Source organism: Miniopterus natalensis, chromosome 1 (assembly GCF_054644295.1).
Source record: "Miniopterus natalensis isolate mMinNat1 chromosome 1, mMinNat1.hap1, whole genome shotgun sequence".
Lineage (NCBI taxonomy): Eukaryota > Metazoa > Chordata > Mammalia > Chiroptera > Miniopteridae > Miniopterus > Miniopterus natalensis.
The window spans coordinates 165,310,717-165,331,782 of NC_142081.1; the positions used below are offsets into that span (position 1 = coordinate 165,310,717).

The 21,066-nt window shown below is 36.1% G+C and overlaps 1 protein-coding gene across 1 annotated transcript in view; it reads left to right on the top strand.

Annotated features, from left to right (window-relative positions):
* The window catches only part of LOC107535222 (ephrin type-A receptor 5-like), a 68,194-nt gene extending 47,767 nt beyond the window's left edge, over nucleotides 1–20,427 (top strand). The window contains exon 3 of the mRNA XM_087827541.1: nucleotides 19,417–20,427. Coding sequence (XP_087683667.1) covers nucleotides 19,417–20,427 — 1,011 coding nt within the window. The remainder of the gene's footprint in view (nucleotides 1–19,416) is intronic.
* The last annotated feature ends 639 nt before the right edge of the window (nucleotides 20,428–21,066 follow it).

Genomic DNA, 21,066 nt, shown 5'->3' on the forward strand with positions numbered 1-21,066 from the left:
TATCTTAACATTCCTGAATATCATAGCTGGCATCACTTGATGACTGGAGAAGATAACAGTTTACCTCCTGTATTACACACTGTGTGATGGCATCTATATATGACAAAAGATGCGTATGTAACGTGAAAATCTTCATAGATGTGTATTTTGTATATACTCATGTAAAAGATAAGTAATTTTATATATTTTACACAATAAATTTACAATTTCAAACAAAATTCATCAGGCACAATAATTCTATTTATGTGAATTCCTCTTCTATTGTCTATTACTATATTTAGTAGATTTTTTTCCTACTACATAGCTTATGTATGAGAACACATACTGTAAAGCTTAATACAGTAGTCCCGCCTTACCCACTTATCCACCTTCCAAAACCCCCAGTGGATGCCTGAAACCTCTGATAGTACTGAAGTCTATATATGTTATGTCTTTTCCTATACATACATACCTGTGATAAAGTTTAATTTATAAATTAGACACAGTAAGAAATTAACAATAGTAATAAAATAAAACAATTATAACAATATACTTTCACAGTTTTTTATGAATGCGGCATTATTAAGTAAAAGAAGGCTTACTTGAACACAAGGACTGCTATATTACAGCGGTCAATCTGATAATCCAGATAACTACTAACTGACTGATAGGTGGGTAACGTATACAGCCTGGACATGCTGACAAAGGATGATTCATTTCTCTGGTAGAACAGAATGAGACAACTAGAAATTTCATCGTGCTCTTCAGAACAGCATACAATTTAAAACTTATGATTGGTTATTTTGGGAATTTTTCATTTAATATTTTTGAACCAAGGTTGACCATGGGACACAAACTGGAGAAAGCAAAACCTCAGATGAGGGAGAGCACTGTATATTCTATCATAAGGAAAAGCCCTGTTTTCTGGTTATCTGTATTTTAAGTATCATTAGTGCTCTAGTTTAATAAGAACCACCATGTGTAGTAAACTCTGAAATCTGAAGTAGTCATTCTATGCCAATGATTATTTTTTCTGCAGTTGTTTTAAATACCTATTTGGTCTATTGAATTTGTTAAGTTCCTTTACTGATGAAATTATATTCAATAGTTTATGCCCTTAAAGACACCTGCCTTCAAATTTATTAAAATATTGTGCGCGAGATAACAAGGGGGTTTATTTTTTATGAGTTTAAAAGAAATGCAGTGAATGAAAGTTCTTACCCTCGCCTATAGTAAGCACATCACACTCTGCTGTGCATTTGTGAATTGCTAATATGAAAGGCATTGAACAATGACAAGTAAATCTTAAAGCATTTAATTTTGGGTTTTGAAATGTCACCAAAATTGTTTTTGTATATAAAACAATTCAATACAAATTTTATTATATTTATAATTATTTTATGCCCTCCTGACTCTTTACCTTTTCTTGAAGAATAACAATTTACTTTTATCTCTATTATTGCACATTTCCACAGGCTTTTGGCCAAATTCTGTTTTCCTAGTTTCTGATCTGTATCATGATTGGTAATAGTGAAGTGTGAGGTCAGCTGTTAGATCATGAGATTACTGTAGGCTTTTGTCTGTTATTCTTTAGTTACTGATGGTGTAAATATATGCATTTTTAGCATTTCTGAAACCTTAATTAGAATTTAGAAATTTTGTCAAATAAAACCTTAAACTTTCATTGTTAATTGTAATAGTTGCCACAGTGCTATCAAAGCATGTGGTTGTTAAAGCACGTGGTTCATTTATTTCCAGGAACCAGTTATTCTGTATCAGAATATTTAATATTATTTCATTAAATTTTTTGTTATATTGTTCTAGGTCACTCTTAATAATAGATATGACTATTATCATTATATAGTGAGGCAGAAATATTCCTACGCAGGCAGTAATTATGAAGCTACTAACCCCAAAGTTCTTATGCTTCAGTCTCAGTAGAGTGCTATTCTGAATATGCCAAGAATTCCAGCATCCTGGAACCTCCTACCTCATATAATCATCTTGGAAAGCTATAAGAGAGAGTTAATAGTTCCTTTCCAGTACGTACCACAAACCTGGTATTATATTTTTATATTATATTACCTTATATTATTCTGTATTATATTAATATCACTATTGTATGCCTCCTATGATAGCATGTTAGGTATAGGTATAATATGAGAAACGTGCAGTAGTCTTTCTTGTTCAAGGTTATGTCTCCAGCTCATAGTATGTGGTCAATATAATTGTTGAATGAATAAATAAAAATTGATTGTGTTGTTATGAATAATTACGCTGTTTATCACCCAGTGATTTAAAAATTAAACTCACAGCATTCTTAGATCAAAACCCATAAACCACCCTCTATTATCACTATTGTTTCATTAAAAAAGAGAGTTCTAATACCAAAATAAAAAAAGCATAAAAATCCCCAAATAAAGAATAATGCATTAAATTGAATAAATTTGATTTTATGAAATACCTACTACATTTTTCTTATTTCCTTAAGAAATAGTGAAAGCTTTGTTATGGTCCATTGGAGATCATTTGGAATGATGTAAAATTTGTATGTTATTTACAGACTGGGATGCTTGAATTACTATCCAGGATTTTTCAAATCTGCCACATTCCCTCTACCTTGAACACACTTTGGCAAATTCACCCAGGTTTCATAGGTGAACAAATAAACTAAATTAAAGTGTGTGTTTTTATAGAAAACTTTTATAAAGCTATGGTATTTACCGTGATTTCTAACTCTGTATTTACCCAGACCCTAGTTGGTGGGTTTAATCAAGAACTGTAATAAGTTCACAGTTTATCTTTGAAGAGTATATCGAAATACTGTTTAGAGTTGATTCTAAACAAAAACAGTTACTTTACTGTAGAAAATAAAAACTGAACGGAATGCAGTTACATAGGGCTAGTACAAGGATGCCTAGAGTGTGTTGGGCCTGCCTGAATAATTTTAACCTTAAGACACTGCTTTAAGGTTTAATCATACTCCTTAGGCTTCAGGAAAGTAACATCTAAGTGAAAATTTTTTTTTCTTTTAAATATATCTTTATTGATTTCAGAGAGAGGAAAGGAGAGGGGGGGAGAGAGAGAGAGAGATAGAAACATCAATGATGAGAGAGTCATTGATCGAGCCCGCAACCCGGGCATGTGCCCTGACTGGGACTCAAACCCCGATCGCCTGGATCCTAGGTCGATGCTCAGCCGCTGAGCCCTGCTCGGCCGGGCCTACATGAAACTTTGATTAGAGAAATTAATGGACTGTGGCCCATCCTTTGAACGCAGAGTAATGAGGCAATATTTATGCCCAATGCTCCTTTTTCTTTGATTTTTCAAATCTCCGACATGCTCAGAAAGACATCAGACATGTACACAAAGATAACACACAACCTAGTATTAGATCCTGAAGAGCACTTAGACAATCCCCAGGATCTGATATATCAATGTGCTAGAAGCCCTAATGTGAACATCACATTCTAGAACCTCGTGCTAGAGCTGGGGGTTCACCCACTAGCCGAGCTCGCATTCTTGTCCCAGGGCACCTGACTATATATTTCTGGTCTGCATTGTAATGTTTCTCCTGTGTTATGATTTCCGAACTCCCCTGAACTTTGTTTTTGCTGCCTGCGTTCATTTGCTCAATGAAATAACATTTATTGTAGATCTGTTTTGTACTAACTACTGTGTCCATGGAAATGAAGAAATGAAAGACAAGCTTTGTGCTTCTCATAGTTTAATGGAGAAACAGGCTGTGAATATTAAATAATGTGAACATTATCACCCACTTACTATGTGCCAGTGACTTTAATGGGCACTGGAAAGTCAAACATAGATATATTTTTCTCCAATTGCAAAAGGTTTAAAACCCAGAGTCGCCATACCAATACGTTTATTGCCTCTATCTTGCTCTGGCCACTGTAGTATTTGCCACTTACGAGTCTAGGTGCCTCCTAGGTGGGTGCCTGTTGTGACAGCCTGCCTGTGTAAAGAAGGAAGCAGTTTGTGTAAACAGGTGATGTTCCCCAGTGTTTTTATTTCATCTTCTCTTGTTTAACTTCCTTAAACATGACTGTAGTGTTCACTATTCAAAGTAGGCTATGTCCTGATTAAGGGGAGGATCATTTTTCCAATGTCTGGGGTTAGAAATGACTCCATCGCTTTTCCTAATGAGTTTTGATATATCATGGAAAAAATGATTACTTGGTTCACAGATTAGATACATATGAATGTCTGGTTATACACATGGAAGTATTGAAGCATGCTCCTCCCTGAATAGTCATTCCTCACTTTCTGCTTTTCCTCCTGTCTGTCTCTAAGAGGGAAAGACCATGCCACCTTGTGTTTTTCTACTTTTCTCCCTCGTATGGGAAAGGCAGTGAGGCTTTTATGTTTATGCAAATCTATTATCTGATTGCTTAAGTTACTTGGATTGTTTTCAGGGTAAATGTCTTTAAATTTTTCTTTGTTGCAGAAATTCCTAATTTATTTTCTGGTTTAGCATGTTGTTAGCCAAAAAAATTGAACCAACACCACGGTCTGCTTTTGTTTGACAATAGTACACATTTATAACCTTTCAAGAACTAAGATATTATTTTGACTTTGATTCTTATAAGAAAGGAAAGGATTATATCCACCAACAGATAGGAGATTTTAAATGATTGTTCATTCTGACAGCAAGGTAGATAGAATCTTTTTAAAAAATTAAGATGTAACATATCTCGGTAAGCAAGCTAAAAGAATGGCCGTCATTTGCTTACAGAAAAATAACTGAATAGGGTTTGTCATGAATAAACATTTCATTGATTGAACTTTTGATTAATTTAAAAGAAAAATGTGCATATAGATTTTAACTTGATGGAAGGGGACCAAGTTGTTTTTAATTCAACTCAACTTCTTTCTTTATGTACATAGACCTAGAACCTGGTCCTGGTCTGGGCCTGGTATGAAGACGTGGTATAGTTTTGGCCATTGCATCTCGCATTCTAGAATGTCTGCCAGAGGCCAGTCTCAAGTAGTAAGTTTCAGAACTTAAATATGTTCAAAAATCTTAAAATTGAAAAAAAAAATGTTATAGCTAATAGTAACAAGTTGTTCCTTATAAAAACAGAGTTAAGATTCTTAAAAAAATGAGCTTGGGATGTAGGAGAAAACATTAGGTCGATGACAGAAGAATACGCTGTATCATGAGAGGAAGTTTTGCTGTCTGTTTCCTTAATGCAGGTGGTTTTGGTGAATTTCTGCTTGGAAGATTTGAAAAGAAGAATCAATTTAAGAAATATGTACTTAGAATTCAAGTATTGTGCTGAAGGATCCAAAATATGGTATTCCTTCCCCCAGGAAACTTTTTGTTTAGTTTGAAAAAGAGATACACTATAAATATCTATGATAAAGTGTACTGTAGTCATCCATATTTATTGGACATTTTTATGGAGATCTGGCTAGACATTAGACTCACCAAAAAGAGACTGTGTGTAGTGAGAGGTAAGGAGCCAGAACTATGAAGTGGTGCTGCCATAAGCGTAGCTCCACAGCTCATTAGCTTTCCTAGTTTTCCCATCTCAATAATAGCTCCCTCGTGGACCTGGTGAGGATAACCTGTGTTAAAACATGTAAAGAATTTAGGAAAGTTCTAAGCACATTTTCAATTCTGAATACATTTTTAAAAAATTGTTATTATTATATATTATTAAAATGAGTATTCCTGGGTCCCAGGATTCCATAGGTCATGTATAGTACCCACGAATCTTTCCACCAGAGGTGGTTATGTCACAATTGATAGTTAAATCAGTGCTTCGAAACTTCTGTTGTATCATTCAAGTTGTGTCGGGGAATAAAATAAAGTAAGAACTTTGCAATAGTATTATTAATTACAAGAGAAAAAGAGATACTAGTATGGATAAATATTTTAGAAGAAAATAAAATGAAAATGATAAGTTAGTAGGTTTCACATATAGAAATATTAATCTAAGGTTATTTGTATATATAGATTTTAATGTATGAGATAATTAAATTGAATGAGAATTTTGTGTTCATAGATACATACTTAGGAAAACCTGGCCTATATGTATTAATGAGAGTCACTCAGTATTCCTCTTGCTGGATGTTTAATTCTGTCAGCTTTAAGGCACATATTTTAGTGGAGAAAAAAATGAATTAAGGTGTTTTATATAGAAAAAAATGACCTCAGTCATTATTCATGTTTCATTTAGAGATACATTTTCAAAAACAGGCTCCATAAATCAAATTCAATTATTTAATATCAACATACCGTTTTTGTAGTTATATATTGTATATGGTTACTGATCCTATTTTGAATAAAATTTTATATTTTATTATTAAATACCAAAGCTCCTCTTTTAATGTCTTTTTTCTAACAAAGGTAGTCCAGATTTTTGAAAATGCTTAAACATGTATTTATGTATGTTTATCTCATTCGATTATGGAAGCCAGAGAAAACTGAAATTTTCAAATGTAACTTGTCATCACTGTTCAAGACATTGTTTTTTAGTTATGTAGAAAACATTAATTGTTTATCATAGATTAATGAAGAAAGGTGCTGTCAATGAGTGTTCAATATGCAAATGCCCGGAAGCTTGTCAATGTGATCTGTTTATTTTTTCATGGGCCTTTTTGGCAAACTTCTGTGACTAGGACAAGTATGTATTTTACTCATTTATCAATTATGAATGAAATGTCTCAGTTTAGAAACTTATCAGAATTATAAATGCAATCACCTTCTCAAAAATATGAGTGCATACTTTGTCACTGAATGTGAGAAAATCATAAACTATCACATTTGGGGCATATTAGTTATTCTGTAGAAATCACTGCAGAAATGAACTGCATCAGCACTATAAAGTAACTTCTTCGAGAGTGATCATCAAAAAAGTGTGTGAGTCACCCTGGCTGGTGTAGTTCAGTTGGTTGGAGCGTTGCCCTTTACACTAAAAGGTGGCGGGTTTAATTCCCGCTCAGGGCACATGTCTAGGTTTCGGTTTCCATCCCCAGTGGGGGAGGCAACTGATCAATGTTTCCCTCTCTCTCTCTCTCTCTCCTTCTCCCTTTCTCTCTCTCAAATCAGTAACAACAACAAAACATATCACTGGGTGAAGATTTGAAAAAGAAAAGGAATTTGTGCGTTGATGCTACAAGGTGTGCAAAGTGGTTAGCTCTAAAACATGGCTCTAAATTCTTGAGAAAATTAAGAAATTAAAAGTACTCAGAGCTATTTAATTAAGCAAAGCAAGAAATTTAATTAAGAATATTGAGATCTATACAACATTTTTCTTTGCTTTTTTAAAAAAATCAGTATTCACTTTGCTACATTTTGGATTAAATTTCGAGTATTTTCTTTTGGTAGGGTGCACCTTTTTAAATGGTTGTAATTAAATACACTCATAGAATTATTGAGAATCTACTACTTATCAGATATATGTCAAAGAAACATTTTTATTTAGTCTTGTAAATTCGAATGTGTGAACTGGAGTCAGTAGAGTCCTATTCTTCCTTTGGGGCTAAGTGAGAGAATCTCTGTACCAGTGCTTGAACTTTACATTTAGCCCAACTAATTAGATCTTGTCAAGATAGAAATTTCAGATACCATTATATAACTTTAACATCCTATTTTATGTGAAAAGAAACTGGCTAGAGCAAGCCTCAACATCACATAAGATAAATTGTGTTTTTATTTAGAAGAATCACTGAAGTTTCTAAATGTTTTGTTTTGACCACTTAATACAATTTCACAATCTTCTGAGACCTTCATGGGCTTGCCAACTGTCACTTACCAGTGATAATTAGGAACAGAGCCACACAGATAAATGAAATTCACAGTGATTCAGGTAGCCCCCTTTTCCACAAGATTCAATTCTCTTCACTATAAAACCCTTCCTGGAGCTGCCAACTCTTAACAGCATTTGACAGAATTGAGTTTAACCTTCTTTTTCTTTCCCTGCCATTCTTCTGGTGGGAGTTATTATTGAGAGGGAAAAAATAGTGGCCAGAGGAAAAGCCTGGCAACATTTCAGAGTTGACATGCCAAGTGTTCTTTGACTAAATTGCTTCTACAAAAAGGAGGGAGAAATAACTCACTCAAAAGTTCTTGTTTTCTTGCTGTTAAGTCCCAGTGCACCACTGAGTAAAGCAGTAAGAGTAAATCAAATGGCTCTGGGTATTTTCATTCATTCTTTTTTGTTGTTGTTCATTCATTCATTAACTCTTTCATTCTGATGCACTTTTAAACTCAGTCAATGTGTATTGAATTTGCACAGTTCTCCACACATAATTCTAAACATTGGGGATGCCCAAACAATGAGTACCAGGTGTCTTTGCCCTGGAATGAATCCATTGGAGCACAGAGGTATGTAAACTGACAATAGGATGTAAACTAGGTACTGTGAAAAATGTCTTTTAGGGGAATAAAAGAATTTAGGCAGTTATGATCTGGTATCCCAGTAAGTAGCTACACTGAAGCAATTGTCAGTCAACACCAAAATTAGAGTTTGCCGAAATATGTTCTGTGCAGTGTTAAGGAGAATGCTAATATGTGTTATGAATGAAAGAGTTCTCTGACAATACAAGCGTGGAAAATAGTATAATACAGGGTAGGGTAAGAGTAGGTTTACAGTGTGAGTATGCGAAACACAGAGTTTAGTCTTGTATTATTTATTAATTATTGCATTATTTTCCATACAAGCAACTGTAAACCTACTTTTGCCCCACCCTGCACATAAAACTGAATAGGGTAATTTACCGCATAGCTCTATTATACAGATGTGTATACTATACATATTTACTTTACACATGAGCATAGACTTATCAAAGCTTTCAATTTTAATACCTTAAAAAGAGATACACGAGGCAGAGCTTCTTAGTTGTTTCCCTAAAGAACACTTCTTTTCCATAAAATATTCTCCTTGCATAGGAAATACTTTGAGTGGCATTACTTTAATAACAAGCGTTCATTCAAAGTTGAGGAGGAATAAAAATAAAATACGGAGTAGAATTTTGGAAATAAAAAATATGGTTGTGCTTTGGGAAGGATACCAGAGAGTGATTGCCTATACCCCATTCATTAGTTTGCCAGGAAAGACTATTTTCCCATAAACTCTTTTACTTTGGGAGGCATCATGATGTAATAAATTAAAGATGAGCTTTGAAGTCATGAATTCCAATTTCTGTCAATGTTTTTCATTAATAGTGCAACGATTTCCCCGTTGTACCTCTCAGTCCTTTTCCTTTTCTGCCGTGTCTGTCTGCGTGTGTCAGTGTGTATTAAATTCCGTATAACTTCATCACCTGTATAGGTTTGTATGTTCACCGTCTCTGCAATACCAAACAGAGATAACAGCGCAAGGACTCTCCTGTTGCCTTTTCTGTCTAATGGCTCCTCCTCTCCCATCCCCATCCCTAACCACTGTCAACCACTAAGCTCTTCTCTATTTCTAAAATTTTGTTTATTCAAAAATATTTATAAATGGACTCATACAGCATTAACTTTTGAGATTTCTTTCTGTCACTCAGCATAACTCCTTGGAGAGCCATTCAAAATTTTTACTTGTATCAATAGTTTGTTTCTTTGCATACTGTGTAGTACTCCATGGTATATTTGTGTCACTGTTTAACCATTCACTTATTGAAGGTCGTCTAGGCTGATTCTAATTTCAGGAGTATTTATTTATTTATTTTAAATATATCTTTATTGTCAAGAATATTTAAAATAAAACTTCTATGAACTAGCATGTACAGGTATTTGTGAAAACAAAAGTTTTCATTTACCTGGAATTAAAATCAGGGAGTAAAATCGCTGCATTGTATAGTAATTGCATGTTTAACTTTCTGAGAAACTTCCTGTTTTCTAGAGTGCTGGACTGTTTTACTTTTCTACCAGCAAAGTATGAAAAATTCAGCTTTTTCATATCCTCATCAGCATTTGGTGTTGTCACTACTTAAAAAATAAAATTATTTCATATGGCGTGTAGTAATATATCATTGTGATCTTAATTTGAATTTCACTGATGGCTATTGACATTCAGCATCTTCAAGTGTTTACTTACCATCTGTATATCCTGGGTGGTAAGATGTCTCTTCATGTCTTTTGTCCATTTTATAATTGGATTGTTATATTTTACTCCTGAGTTTTGAGCCAGTCTTCATTTTTGAATTTCCATTTTGCTAGGTATAAAATTATTGGTTGACTTTATTTTTCTTTCGGCGTTTCGAAGGTGCCGTACCAATCCTATTCTGGCTTGCCGAGGAGGCAGCTCATTATCATCTTCTTTTTCTTCTCTACTGGATAAGTGGTTCTCCTCTTACTGCTTTCAGTTTCTTTTCTTTTGTTTTAGAGTCTTGGTTTTCGGCAGTGTTACTGTAATGTGTCTAGGCATGGATCTTTGTGTGTACACTAATAGAGTTCAGTGGGAATTTTGGATTTGAACATCAGCATTTTTCATCAAATTTGGGAAAATGTTTATTCAAATATTGTGCCTGTCATCGTTCTTTCTTCTCTTTTGGGACTGAAATTACTCATATGTTGATATGCTTAGTTTTGTCCTAGAGGTCTCTGAGGCTTTGTCCATTTTTTATTTAATATTTTTCTATGTTCTTCAGATTGGATCTTTTTTATTGATCTATTATGGACGTAGTGCATTTTTTCTGTTCATTTATACATTATCACTCTATGATTATATGGGTGTACTAAGACATAATTTATGGTATTCTTTTATTTATTTTAAAGTATATGAAAATGTTTCACTCTTTTTAAAATTTTCATTTTCCCTCATGTATATTTGAGATCTATATATAAATGAACTGATGTTAATGAATATAACACATTTTTTATACCTACTAATGGCAATTTCAATATTGGAGGTGTCATGTTGGCATATGTATCCTTAGTCACATGTGAAAATCCTGGTTTAAAGTATTTTTTTTTTAATTTGTCTTGTATTGCCAAAGAGTTCCCCAAATTTGGCTACCAATATATAATCCCAGCATGGAAGAGTCCCTGTTCCCTATTGCCCTTCTAAAACTTGATTCCACATCTGCCTATGTTTCTCCTAATAAACATACATTTAAATGTAAAGAATTATTTTATATTCAGTGTAACCAGCCAAAAGTGGAATGGAAAACTATTATCAAAGAGCTTGAGATGTCCAGGAGCCCACTAAACAATCTTTTCTAAGGACTGTTATGTAACAGAAAAACTTACTTGTATAGTGAACAGAGCAGTAAATAAAAGTCAAGGACAGTCACCTCCTATAATCATGGATATATCCTTTATCTTATCAAGAGTCCTGTTTTATCATCTACAAATAGATCTGGAAGTACCAAATAATATTTAAGATTCGTTAGGCTAAAAAAATTCTATATTTGCCATTATTAAACTTATCTATTACCTGCATTTACTGTGTTATAAACTGAGAAAAAGGCAGTTCATAACTTGTTTTAATTTTAAGGTTAAAATCACACTGCAAGATTAATTTCACTATTCCACTTGGGGTCACTAACTAACCTAAGCAAAGGCCTCAGAATGATTTAGTAATAATACAGAAACATAAAGAAAAAATATAGTCAGAAGACCCAAGTAGGAAGAACAAATGTAAGATTTTTCCACTGTTGTAATTTTGCTAATGCCATAAAGATTGTATATTTGCCTAGAATTCTTAGTATTCCTAAAAAAATCTATTTTCATAGTAATCCTTAAAAACAAATTAATTATTAAAATGCAATAAGATATTTAGACTGAATTGATAAACAAAACTTTTTAAATAAATATTAGCCAATCACCGCCTTCAGACAGTGTTCCCTATTCTAAAACTCCATTCTAATGTAGATCAAAATTAAATTTGATAATTAAAAACTAATAATTAAAAACATGGAAAAATAAACACTGAAAATTTAGCATTGTTATTTTATTTATTATTTATTTATTTTTAAATATATCTTGATTGATTTTAGAGAGAGGAAGGGAGAGGGAGAGAGAGAGAGAGAAACATCAATGATGAGAGAGTCGTTGATCGGCTGCCTCCTGCATGCCCCCCCGACTGGGTATTGAGCCCACAACTCAGACATGTGTCCTGACTGGGAATCAAACCTCGATCTCCTGGATCCTAGGTTGATGCTTAACTGCTGAGCCATGCCCGGCCAGGCTGTCATTGTTATTTTAGACGTATCACTAAGTATTTTAAACTTCCATATTAAGTTTTTGGTAAGAAATGTGTACTTTTCTTCACTGAGCAATTTTTTGTTGATATTAATTTTTTGAATAGTCAGGCTGAAAAAATGAAGGCAGGACAATTTGCAGTGAACCCGTGGTTGTTCCTTTTACTTCCATCTCAATGAGAGAAGCACTGGGAAAAAAATAAGGCTGTTCCCTATGGAAGCTCCAGCTCCTGACTGGACCACCCTAACTATAGATGGCCTCCGTTTCTTCAGAGTTTTCTCAATACGGCTACGGCAAGTGGATGCGGTGTATTTTAGTCTATAATATGGCAATATAATCACTAGACATGAGTAAGCTCAAAGCCCTAATGTGACTATTTCCCAACAAATATGAGATGGAAATTCATGTTGAATAGTTACTGATTACAAGAACACAATTAATGTGAGATATGAAATTGAATTGATTATGGGTGCTGTTAGGCCAATATAAGAAGTTTAATATTATCTATTGAAAATGAGGGGAGAATAAAGACCAGAGAGTACAACAGCTTTGTTGTACTGGTATATTGAATTGAATTTGATCCCATAAATATTTGTTCTGTTCCATGGGCTATAAAGTAATCGACTTCAGCTTTATTTCATATACAGAAAATTAATTATTTCTAACAATTGTGCTACATCATACTTATGAATTTTAAAGATGTTTTAAGAAACAAGCTCCTATTTGATGCAATCTTTTTTTCTACAACATATTACTGAGGGAATGTAACAAGATTGTTGTGTTGATTCAAATTACTTTTGCAGAAAGTTGATGCATTTTGGTATTTATTTTACTGAAGAACTGTAGATAGTAGAGATATTAAATTTCTGAAACAAAAACTACATACTGTATATTTTATTCTTTCAAAACCATGTTGTCCTTGTGGTTGTGCATAAAAACAGATGTTTTTGTTGCTCAATGGACTATGCATGGTCTTGCTCCAAAATTTAGAAAACTGTTTACAGACAGATGGATTCTAGTGTTTATATAACAAAGGCCCACAATTTTAATTTTTAAAGATTTTTAAAATTGAATTTTAGAGAGAGAGGACGGGAGAGGGTGAGAAAAAGAGAACCATCGATGTGAGTATGAAATGTTGATCAGCTGCCCCCTGCATGCCCCCTACCTCGGATGGAGCCTGCAACTGGGCGTGTGCTCTGACCGGGAATCCACAAGGCTCAACCAACTGAGCCACACTGGCCAGGGCACAATTTTATTTTTTGAGCATATAAATACCTCATTTATCAGATACTGAAAAATTTTCTCTTTCATTGGTTAAAACAACTTTACTTGCCACTTTATGCATTATAATTTTAACCCTTCAAAGGGGAAAAACATTGTTAATCTCACAGAGTTCTGATCACAGACATTAATCTAGCACTAATTAGTGTGTCAGTAGCTCTGAACCTCAGTTTACTCATCTGCAAAGTTATGTGGTTGTGTTCTGTAAGATTATGTCATATACAGAGTATACAATGAGAAAGCAATCTACTCAAATATGGGTTGACTAGCTGTAACTCTAAACTGTTCCTCCTGTATATATTACCTTGGAGGTTTCACATTTGGGATAATTTTTAATTATAGAAAAATATCTTTCAATGCATTGTGACCCAGGATATAGTTGCTCTTCTATTTGAACCTCATTATTTAAGCATGTGGGCTGCCGCTGGACGAGCAGGTGGACCAGGGTCTCATATTTTGACCCAATATGCACAGGTCTCACGAATGCAGTATTTATTCCTAATGAGGAATGGCTTCTAGTGAACACATCAAAGTTAATAATAATGAACAGAAAAAAAAGTCAGCCCCAACAATAACACGATTCCTCATCTTTTCTGCCATTAATCATGTTCCTAAGTCACTTACGCTTTGAGGAATTTCTAGTTGGTTTCTCTCACAATAAATGTCCTGGATTGAATATATTAGGAAATGGCAGACTTCAGCATGCACACATAGACAGATGAGCTCAGTTGTACATTCAACAGGAAGGAACCATAATGACTTTATGTAAGCATAGTGAGTTTTATAAAATGTTATGGGGAAGACTAATAGTAAGCATATGTCATGCACCTGAGGAAAACAAGAATATAAGCCATTTACCTAAGGTTCTTACTTGAGTATATTTTATCTAATTTTAATCAGTAATGGAGAATTGAAAACAATACATGAAATAATGAAACTAAAAATCTGAAATAAAAATTACTATAATAAATTAGACATTAATAACAAGAAAAACAAAGGATCTTTTTTTGTATGTGCTTGAAGTTTCTGATTTTTTATATTGTGTTTCACCTGATTTTTGCAATGACAGGAAACTTCCAGAAATTTTAGACTTCAGGTAAACATATTGTGAGGTGGCAATTAGAATGTGTTCCTCTCTGAATAAAATGGCTGAAGTGCTTGACTTCCATATCTCAGCACATATTCAGACTATATCCCAGGCACTTCGCAAGATCATGGAGAGGTATCACTTTTTTAAAAAACAGAAGTTAAGAATTTGAGATCAGGATATCTTCAGTGAAGTTGGGAAACATACTACACATACACACATGCACACAAACAAAATGCACACAGAGAAAACCAAAGTATATTATATCATTTAACAATATTTTGAATAAAATGAAAGCCTAGATTTCACTTCTTTTTGGAGCCTTTCAAACAGGATTATACAAAATATTGTGATATTATAGTTATGTTTGGGCATGTCAGAGTAAAGCTTGAGGCAATTGATACCTAAGCCATATTTCAACATTTCTCTGTCAAAGAAAATCACTAAGATAGTCCTAACATTATTTTATTTAAATAAGAAATGCAGAGCCACTAACTGGTACGCTATATCCTGGGCATACAGAATAATGAAGAAAGCTAGTGAGTGAAAAATAAAAACAATATTTTAAACATATCATGCTCAAAATATTACATATCTAAGCGTAGTTGTAAGTTGGTAAAATATAATGCTAATGAGAAATAGCTCTACAGGTTAATAAACTAAATTCAAAGTAATTATACAAATGATTGAAATGAGAAAATGTCTTAAATGCTTAGAGCTTTTTACTGAAGACTAATTTTAAAAAATATGAATTCGTATTTTTTATTTGAATTCATAAAATTCAGAGAATTTACAAAGAATAGAATTTATTTTTGTTCAATCGAAACAAAAACAAATCATATTTATTTATGATCTTTGAATTATTTCAAATTTCACATTAGTGAATCTCTGGAAAAGGAGGGTTGGGTATACATTTGATATTTATAAATTATAAATTATTTAGCAAGTGCCATACCTTGTGTCCTGTGGTGTCAGACTCAGAGGTACAGTACAGAAAAAGATAATCATGTCCCTACCCTCATATCTGTGTTTCAGAGTATAAGATATATAGAGATTGAAAGATAGGAGGAAGGAAGGAAGAAGGGAAGGGAAGGGGAAGGGAAATGGAAATGGAAGGAAAGGAAAGGAAGGAAGAAGAAAAGAAGAATGGTTACATGATGTCTGAAAAAAAGTGAATTTCCTTGCGACAGAGTATAGTTGCAATCAGTGCAGTCCTAGGAACCCCACACATAGATCTATACATTGAGGACAGAGATGTGCTGACAATCAGGCTCAGGCCTGTCCTTTGTGAGCTTGGGAACTTTCATCATGTTCTCTTATCTTCAGTTTTCTTATTTCACAAATGAAGAGTAAGATTAGGTCTTTTAAGCCCTTTCTGATGTTTTACATTAGGTAACTGGGACAGACAGTTTCAGCTCCCAGTGTGGATGATGTAGCCAGTGTGCTCGTGGTCGGGTCTCAGTTTCTACATCTGGATGCTAGATGAGCTGAGACTAAAAGTGAGGCTTCAGGCTGATAATCTTTCCTCTGTACAAGAGCAATCTAGTATTTATCTTCAGGCCTTTACTACAAAGTTTCTTACCACTGTATTTAACCTTGATATCTTAATCTGTGGTTAAAAAACAAAGTATATAGAAACACAGTAATGAAAACAGAACTAGACGATCGGCACCCCTAATAACTGGAAAGGTCAAAATCTACTCTGTTCACTTGATGATTCCTTGTGTGTATTTGGGGATATAATATAAGGGAAGATTCTAGGCTGTGTGTCCTGAATCAGTGTTTTTAAGCTTTGAAGGCAAAGGATTGGAAATACGAACGGTGCTAACAGGCTGACAACAGGAGCTTGGGGCTGGAAACCTGATAGAGCAATGAGAGGCAGGCAGGGAGAAAACGGCGTTCAATGGGTTGTGTAGAAAAAAATTGTTAAGTCCACGATACACACGTGGATATGAAAATCAGTCATTTTCCTTTTCCTCTGTGTGATGAATGTGGCAGACTTGTGATCCTGGCCAGGCGCAGGATTAGGATGCAAATAACCTGGAGTTTGCAGCGCCCAGCGGTCAAGGAGCAGCCCAGGCATCTGGAGTGGGCTCAGCCAGCCCCCGCTGCTGTGAGACCAGCCTACAGCCTCAGGCAGAGGAATGGGTGTGTGTGTGGGGGGACACACTGGGTGGGGGGGGGACGGACAGACACGGGGCCTGGGCTCAAGGCGGGCCCTGAGAGTCGCTGGATGGGGAGACCAGAGCTGCGGGCTCCATACTGCATTCCGTGACCACACTTTCAGAATGTCCAGGCCCCTCGCTGGGAGTAATGAAAGGATCAGCAAAGACTTTCCTTAAGCCATAGATAAGAAACTCAACAGAACTGAACCAAAAATATTATGTTTTCTCTCCGTGCCCTTCATTATGTTACAGTTAGCTCCTTGATATGCCATTTGCAAAAGTGTCTAGTAATGTACCTGCCAGGTTCTTAAGTTCTCGATGACTGCTGCTTTCTCTCCGGCCTCTCGTTTCTTCTTCAGGGTAAGATTTTTGCTGAAGATAACAGGATGTCCTCTATGTATTAAAAGGGAGGAAATCTTGGCGAACTCAAAGTTTTATTTCAGCCAATATAAAATAAATATTTGCATCCATTTCTTAGCGGATTTATCTAAATAGGAGAAGATATTTATGGGAAATGTGTATATATTACCTATTTGACTCTCTGAATGGCTTGTGGCCATAAGTATTTAAATTAAAGTCTTTCTATTCATTCATTAGAAGTAGAAAATTTGAGCCTTCATTTATATTTTGGACATTTGAAAAAAATAACTAAATAAAATCCCACCATAATAAATTCTAACATCAAAGAAAATTACAGTTTTTCTCTTCTTAATTGGGAATATTCAGAGAAGCAGGATGCTCATGCACAGACTTTGAAATTATCACCTGAGGCAGCAACTATTAAACTGTCTTGTCAAGTGCTGCTTGGCTTGCATTTTTAATAATATTTGTGGTATGTTGGACTTTGTATGGGCAAAGACTGTGAAATGCTTGCCTTAAATCTTAGAAGATGCTGCTATTTCAATTCTTTTACTTGTCCATTCCCTTTTACTTGCTAGCAGGGTCCTGCTGGAATAGATGATGCAGAAATAGGACTTCTATAAATGATTTAAAGCCAAGGATTTGAAATCTGTTTGTGTTTTGTATCGGAAGATTATTATAAAATGAAATCTAAAACAGAGATAATGCAGAATTTTGATTTTCTGTTTTACAGAGAAGAGCATTTTGATGCTATTTTCCATTTTTCTAATTCAAAGAATATATTTTTAATTAATCTTGTTACAATAAGTTGGATATTTTTATTGTTTTCATTCAGTTAGTTGAGATTTTTTTTCATGAAATATTAATCATGTCATTCAGTGACCTTTTATAATAAAGAGATTGATACCTTGATTGAGACAGGAAAAAAAATATGTAAGTAGTTTAATGTCAAAGTGCTGAAATAGAAGGCTGAGTTAGAAATTCAGAAGCTAAGTAGTAGTTTAAATACATTCTGAGAGAGAAGAAATGAGATGAAATGAAAGAACTAAGGCTTCTCTAACACCCGAATGTGAAAGCTGTTAAGAGAGAGAAAATCTTCATGTCTCTTTCTTGTGAATTTAAGGAGCTCAGCAGTTTTCCCTCATTAGCACCTTTTACTTATGTCCCTCTGATGGCAGCTAGAATTTTGAGAGGGGCCATCAGAGGTAGGTGATTTATGGGCATCCCTTGTGACTCCACATTTATCATGTTTTTGTCAATTGAACGGGATCAAGAAATAATGCTTTATTTAATTTTATGTCTAATGAAATGTTCTATCAAATTTATATTAATATCTGAAATCACATTCTAGATTTATTATAAGTCATTATGATTTCATTGCTCTGTGTTTCATGACCAATTTAAAGAGTTAAAAATTATATATAGTTTTGTATACACAGATTTTTCGTAGGTTTAAGAAATTTCTTGTGAAGAAAAAAATGTGGTCTATATTGTCCAGACAGTGTGTGGTACATTGAGAGTCTCAAAACAGGAGTGTTTTACTAGCAAGCTTGGCTGAGATCTCTTCTTTAACCAAATACTGTTTTTGAAGCTGTATAAATTATACTTAATTTTTCTACATGCTGTATATATTTAGAACTCTTAAGGTCATTATTCATAAAGTAGTGCATTGGTAAGAAAGAATTAATGCATTCCCAGGATATTTGAAATGACAAGGCTCTCCTGTTCCTGATCTGTAATTTTCTAGGTTTATATTTGTGGCTAAACCTGTGAATAAACATTTGGTGATCCAGCCTGTAAAAATGTCCAACACAGGTTGGTTCAAACAAATAAAAATACAATATTAATTTTAAACTAATGAATTTTCTTTGAAGTTTTATGACGTTAGTGTGCTATTTGTAACATGCCAGAATTCAGTAATGTGGATTCACACGTCACATTTTCCTTTCTTCTTTTCCGTGTTTACTGCTATTTTCTCATTGTTGTCTTTTAAAAGATACTTTTCCTTTTAACTGTAGAACTTTCTCTGTCTCTCAGTCTGTATAGTTTCTTCCAAACATACATCTTTTCCCCTCACTGTCTCTTGTGTTAAGTGCTTACACATTCAGCTTTGTTTTATTTTACTCTGAAATACATGTTCATTTTTCTGGGTAATGTCATTCTTATGTGTTCACTTTCAGTTACATTGGAGACAATGAATTATTCTACTTAATCTCAAGAAAGGAAATATTTTTTGAATTTTTGAATTCTTGCTATATAGCTCCTTCTCTCAATACTATATACAGAGGCTTCCTAGTTCCAAACCTGAATTTGTTTCCTGACTATTTTTTCCCCTCTGGTTATTGCCTGTCTTTTTAAAAACCTGTTTTTCCGTTGTCTATCTCCAGTGGGAGGAGATCGGCGAAGTGGATGAGAACTACGCCCCTATCCACACGTACCAAGTGTGCAAAGTCATGGAGCAGAATCAGAACAACTGGCTCCTGACCAGCTGGATCTCCAACGAGGGCGCTTCCAGAATCTTCGTGGAGCTGAAGTTCACGCTGCGGGACTGCAACAGCCTCCCCGGCGGCCTGGGCACCTGCAAGGAGACCTTCAACATGTACTACTTCGAGTCGGACGGCGAGGACGGCCGGCGCGTGGGCGAGAACCAGTACATCAAAATCGACACGATCGCGGCCGACGAGAGCTTCACGGAGCTGGACCTGGGCGACCGCGTGCTGAAGCTCAACACGGAGGTGCGCGCCGTGGGGCCGCTGCGCGCCGCCGGCCTGCACCTGGCCTTCCAGGACCTGGGCGCGTGCATCGCGCTCGTGGCCGTGCGCGTCTACTACAAGCGCTGCCCGGCCGTGGTGCGCCGGCTCGCGCGCTTCCCCGACACCGTGCCCGGCGCCGACGCCTCGCAGCTGCTGCCCGTGCCCGGCGCCTGCGTCAACCACTCGGTGGCCGCCGAGCCGCCGCGGATGCACTGCAGCGCCGACGGCGAGTGGCTGGTGCCGCTGGGGCGCTGCACGTGCGAGGCGGGCTACGAGGAGAGCGACGGCGCCTGCCGAGGTAAGGCCGCCGGGCGCCCCCGGGTGTCCCGTCCCGTCCCGTCCGCCGCGCTCGGCCCCGGGCATCGCGGAGCCGCCGTTCCGGGCGCCCTGGGCCAGGCCCGGGGGCGCGCGCCTGGCGCTGCGCCCGCTGCGCGCTCGGCTGCCCGCGGCTCCCCGCGGCGCGCCCCGGGCTGTCGGTGGGCGCGGCCGCCGCTGTGCCGCTGGGGCCCCTCCCCGAGGGGGCCTCGGCTGTCCCTGGCTTTCCCGCACTCAGCTGCCCGTCTGAGACGACGGCGCTGGGGCAGTGCCTTCAGGTGCCCTCTGGACGTTCCTTTCAGCCGCAGCTGCGCAGGGAGATACCTGTAGCCGCAGGGCTTAGTTTACGGCGTTGCTTACGTGGAATTGCTACCACAGGCTTGCTTTAAAAACAAATTTTACAGGTTACTTTTAAGGGCATAAGTCAGTAGTGTCCAAGAAAAGAACTGCTTGGAGATGATGGAGCCAATACAAAAAACATCCTTTCAGGGCAGTTTGCACTTGGAGGTTCTGTGTGTGTTTTTTCTGTTTTAATTTTTCTTTTCAGTTGAAACTTGATCATGCATGCTTCCCTCTTCATTTGAAAATATCCTCATTTTGCCCACAATGTGGTGAGTTGCCCTTTTAAACTTGGATTTGTATCAGTCGCTTTTCGGAGCAGGATGGTACTTTATGTCAAAGTAAAGAACAGCTTCTAAAGAAGAAAACATGCTTTTCTTTAAACAAATCATACATCCTTATGAACGAGCACTTGTTTTCATCATGATGCACATGCTCTAAATATGTAGTGAGAGCTAATGTATATCAACTAAGGTGAAAACCAAATGCTGAGAAGTCACCCTGATCCCACCTGGTAACTTCAGGTGCATTTTTTTTCTAAATCCAATATATAATGCGAATCAGACTTGGTCAGTTTTGTTCAGACCCGAATGTAGGTTGATTATAGATCCAAGGAAACAAAACTAGAGA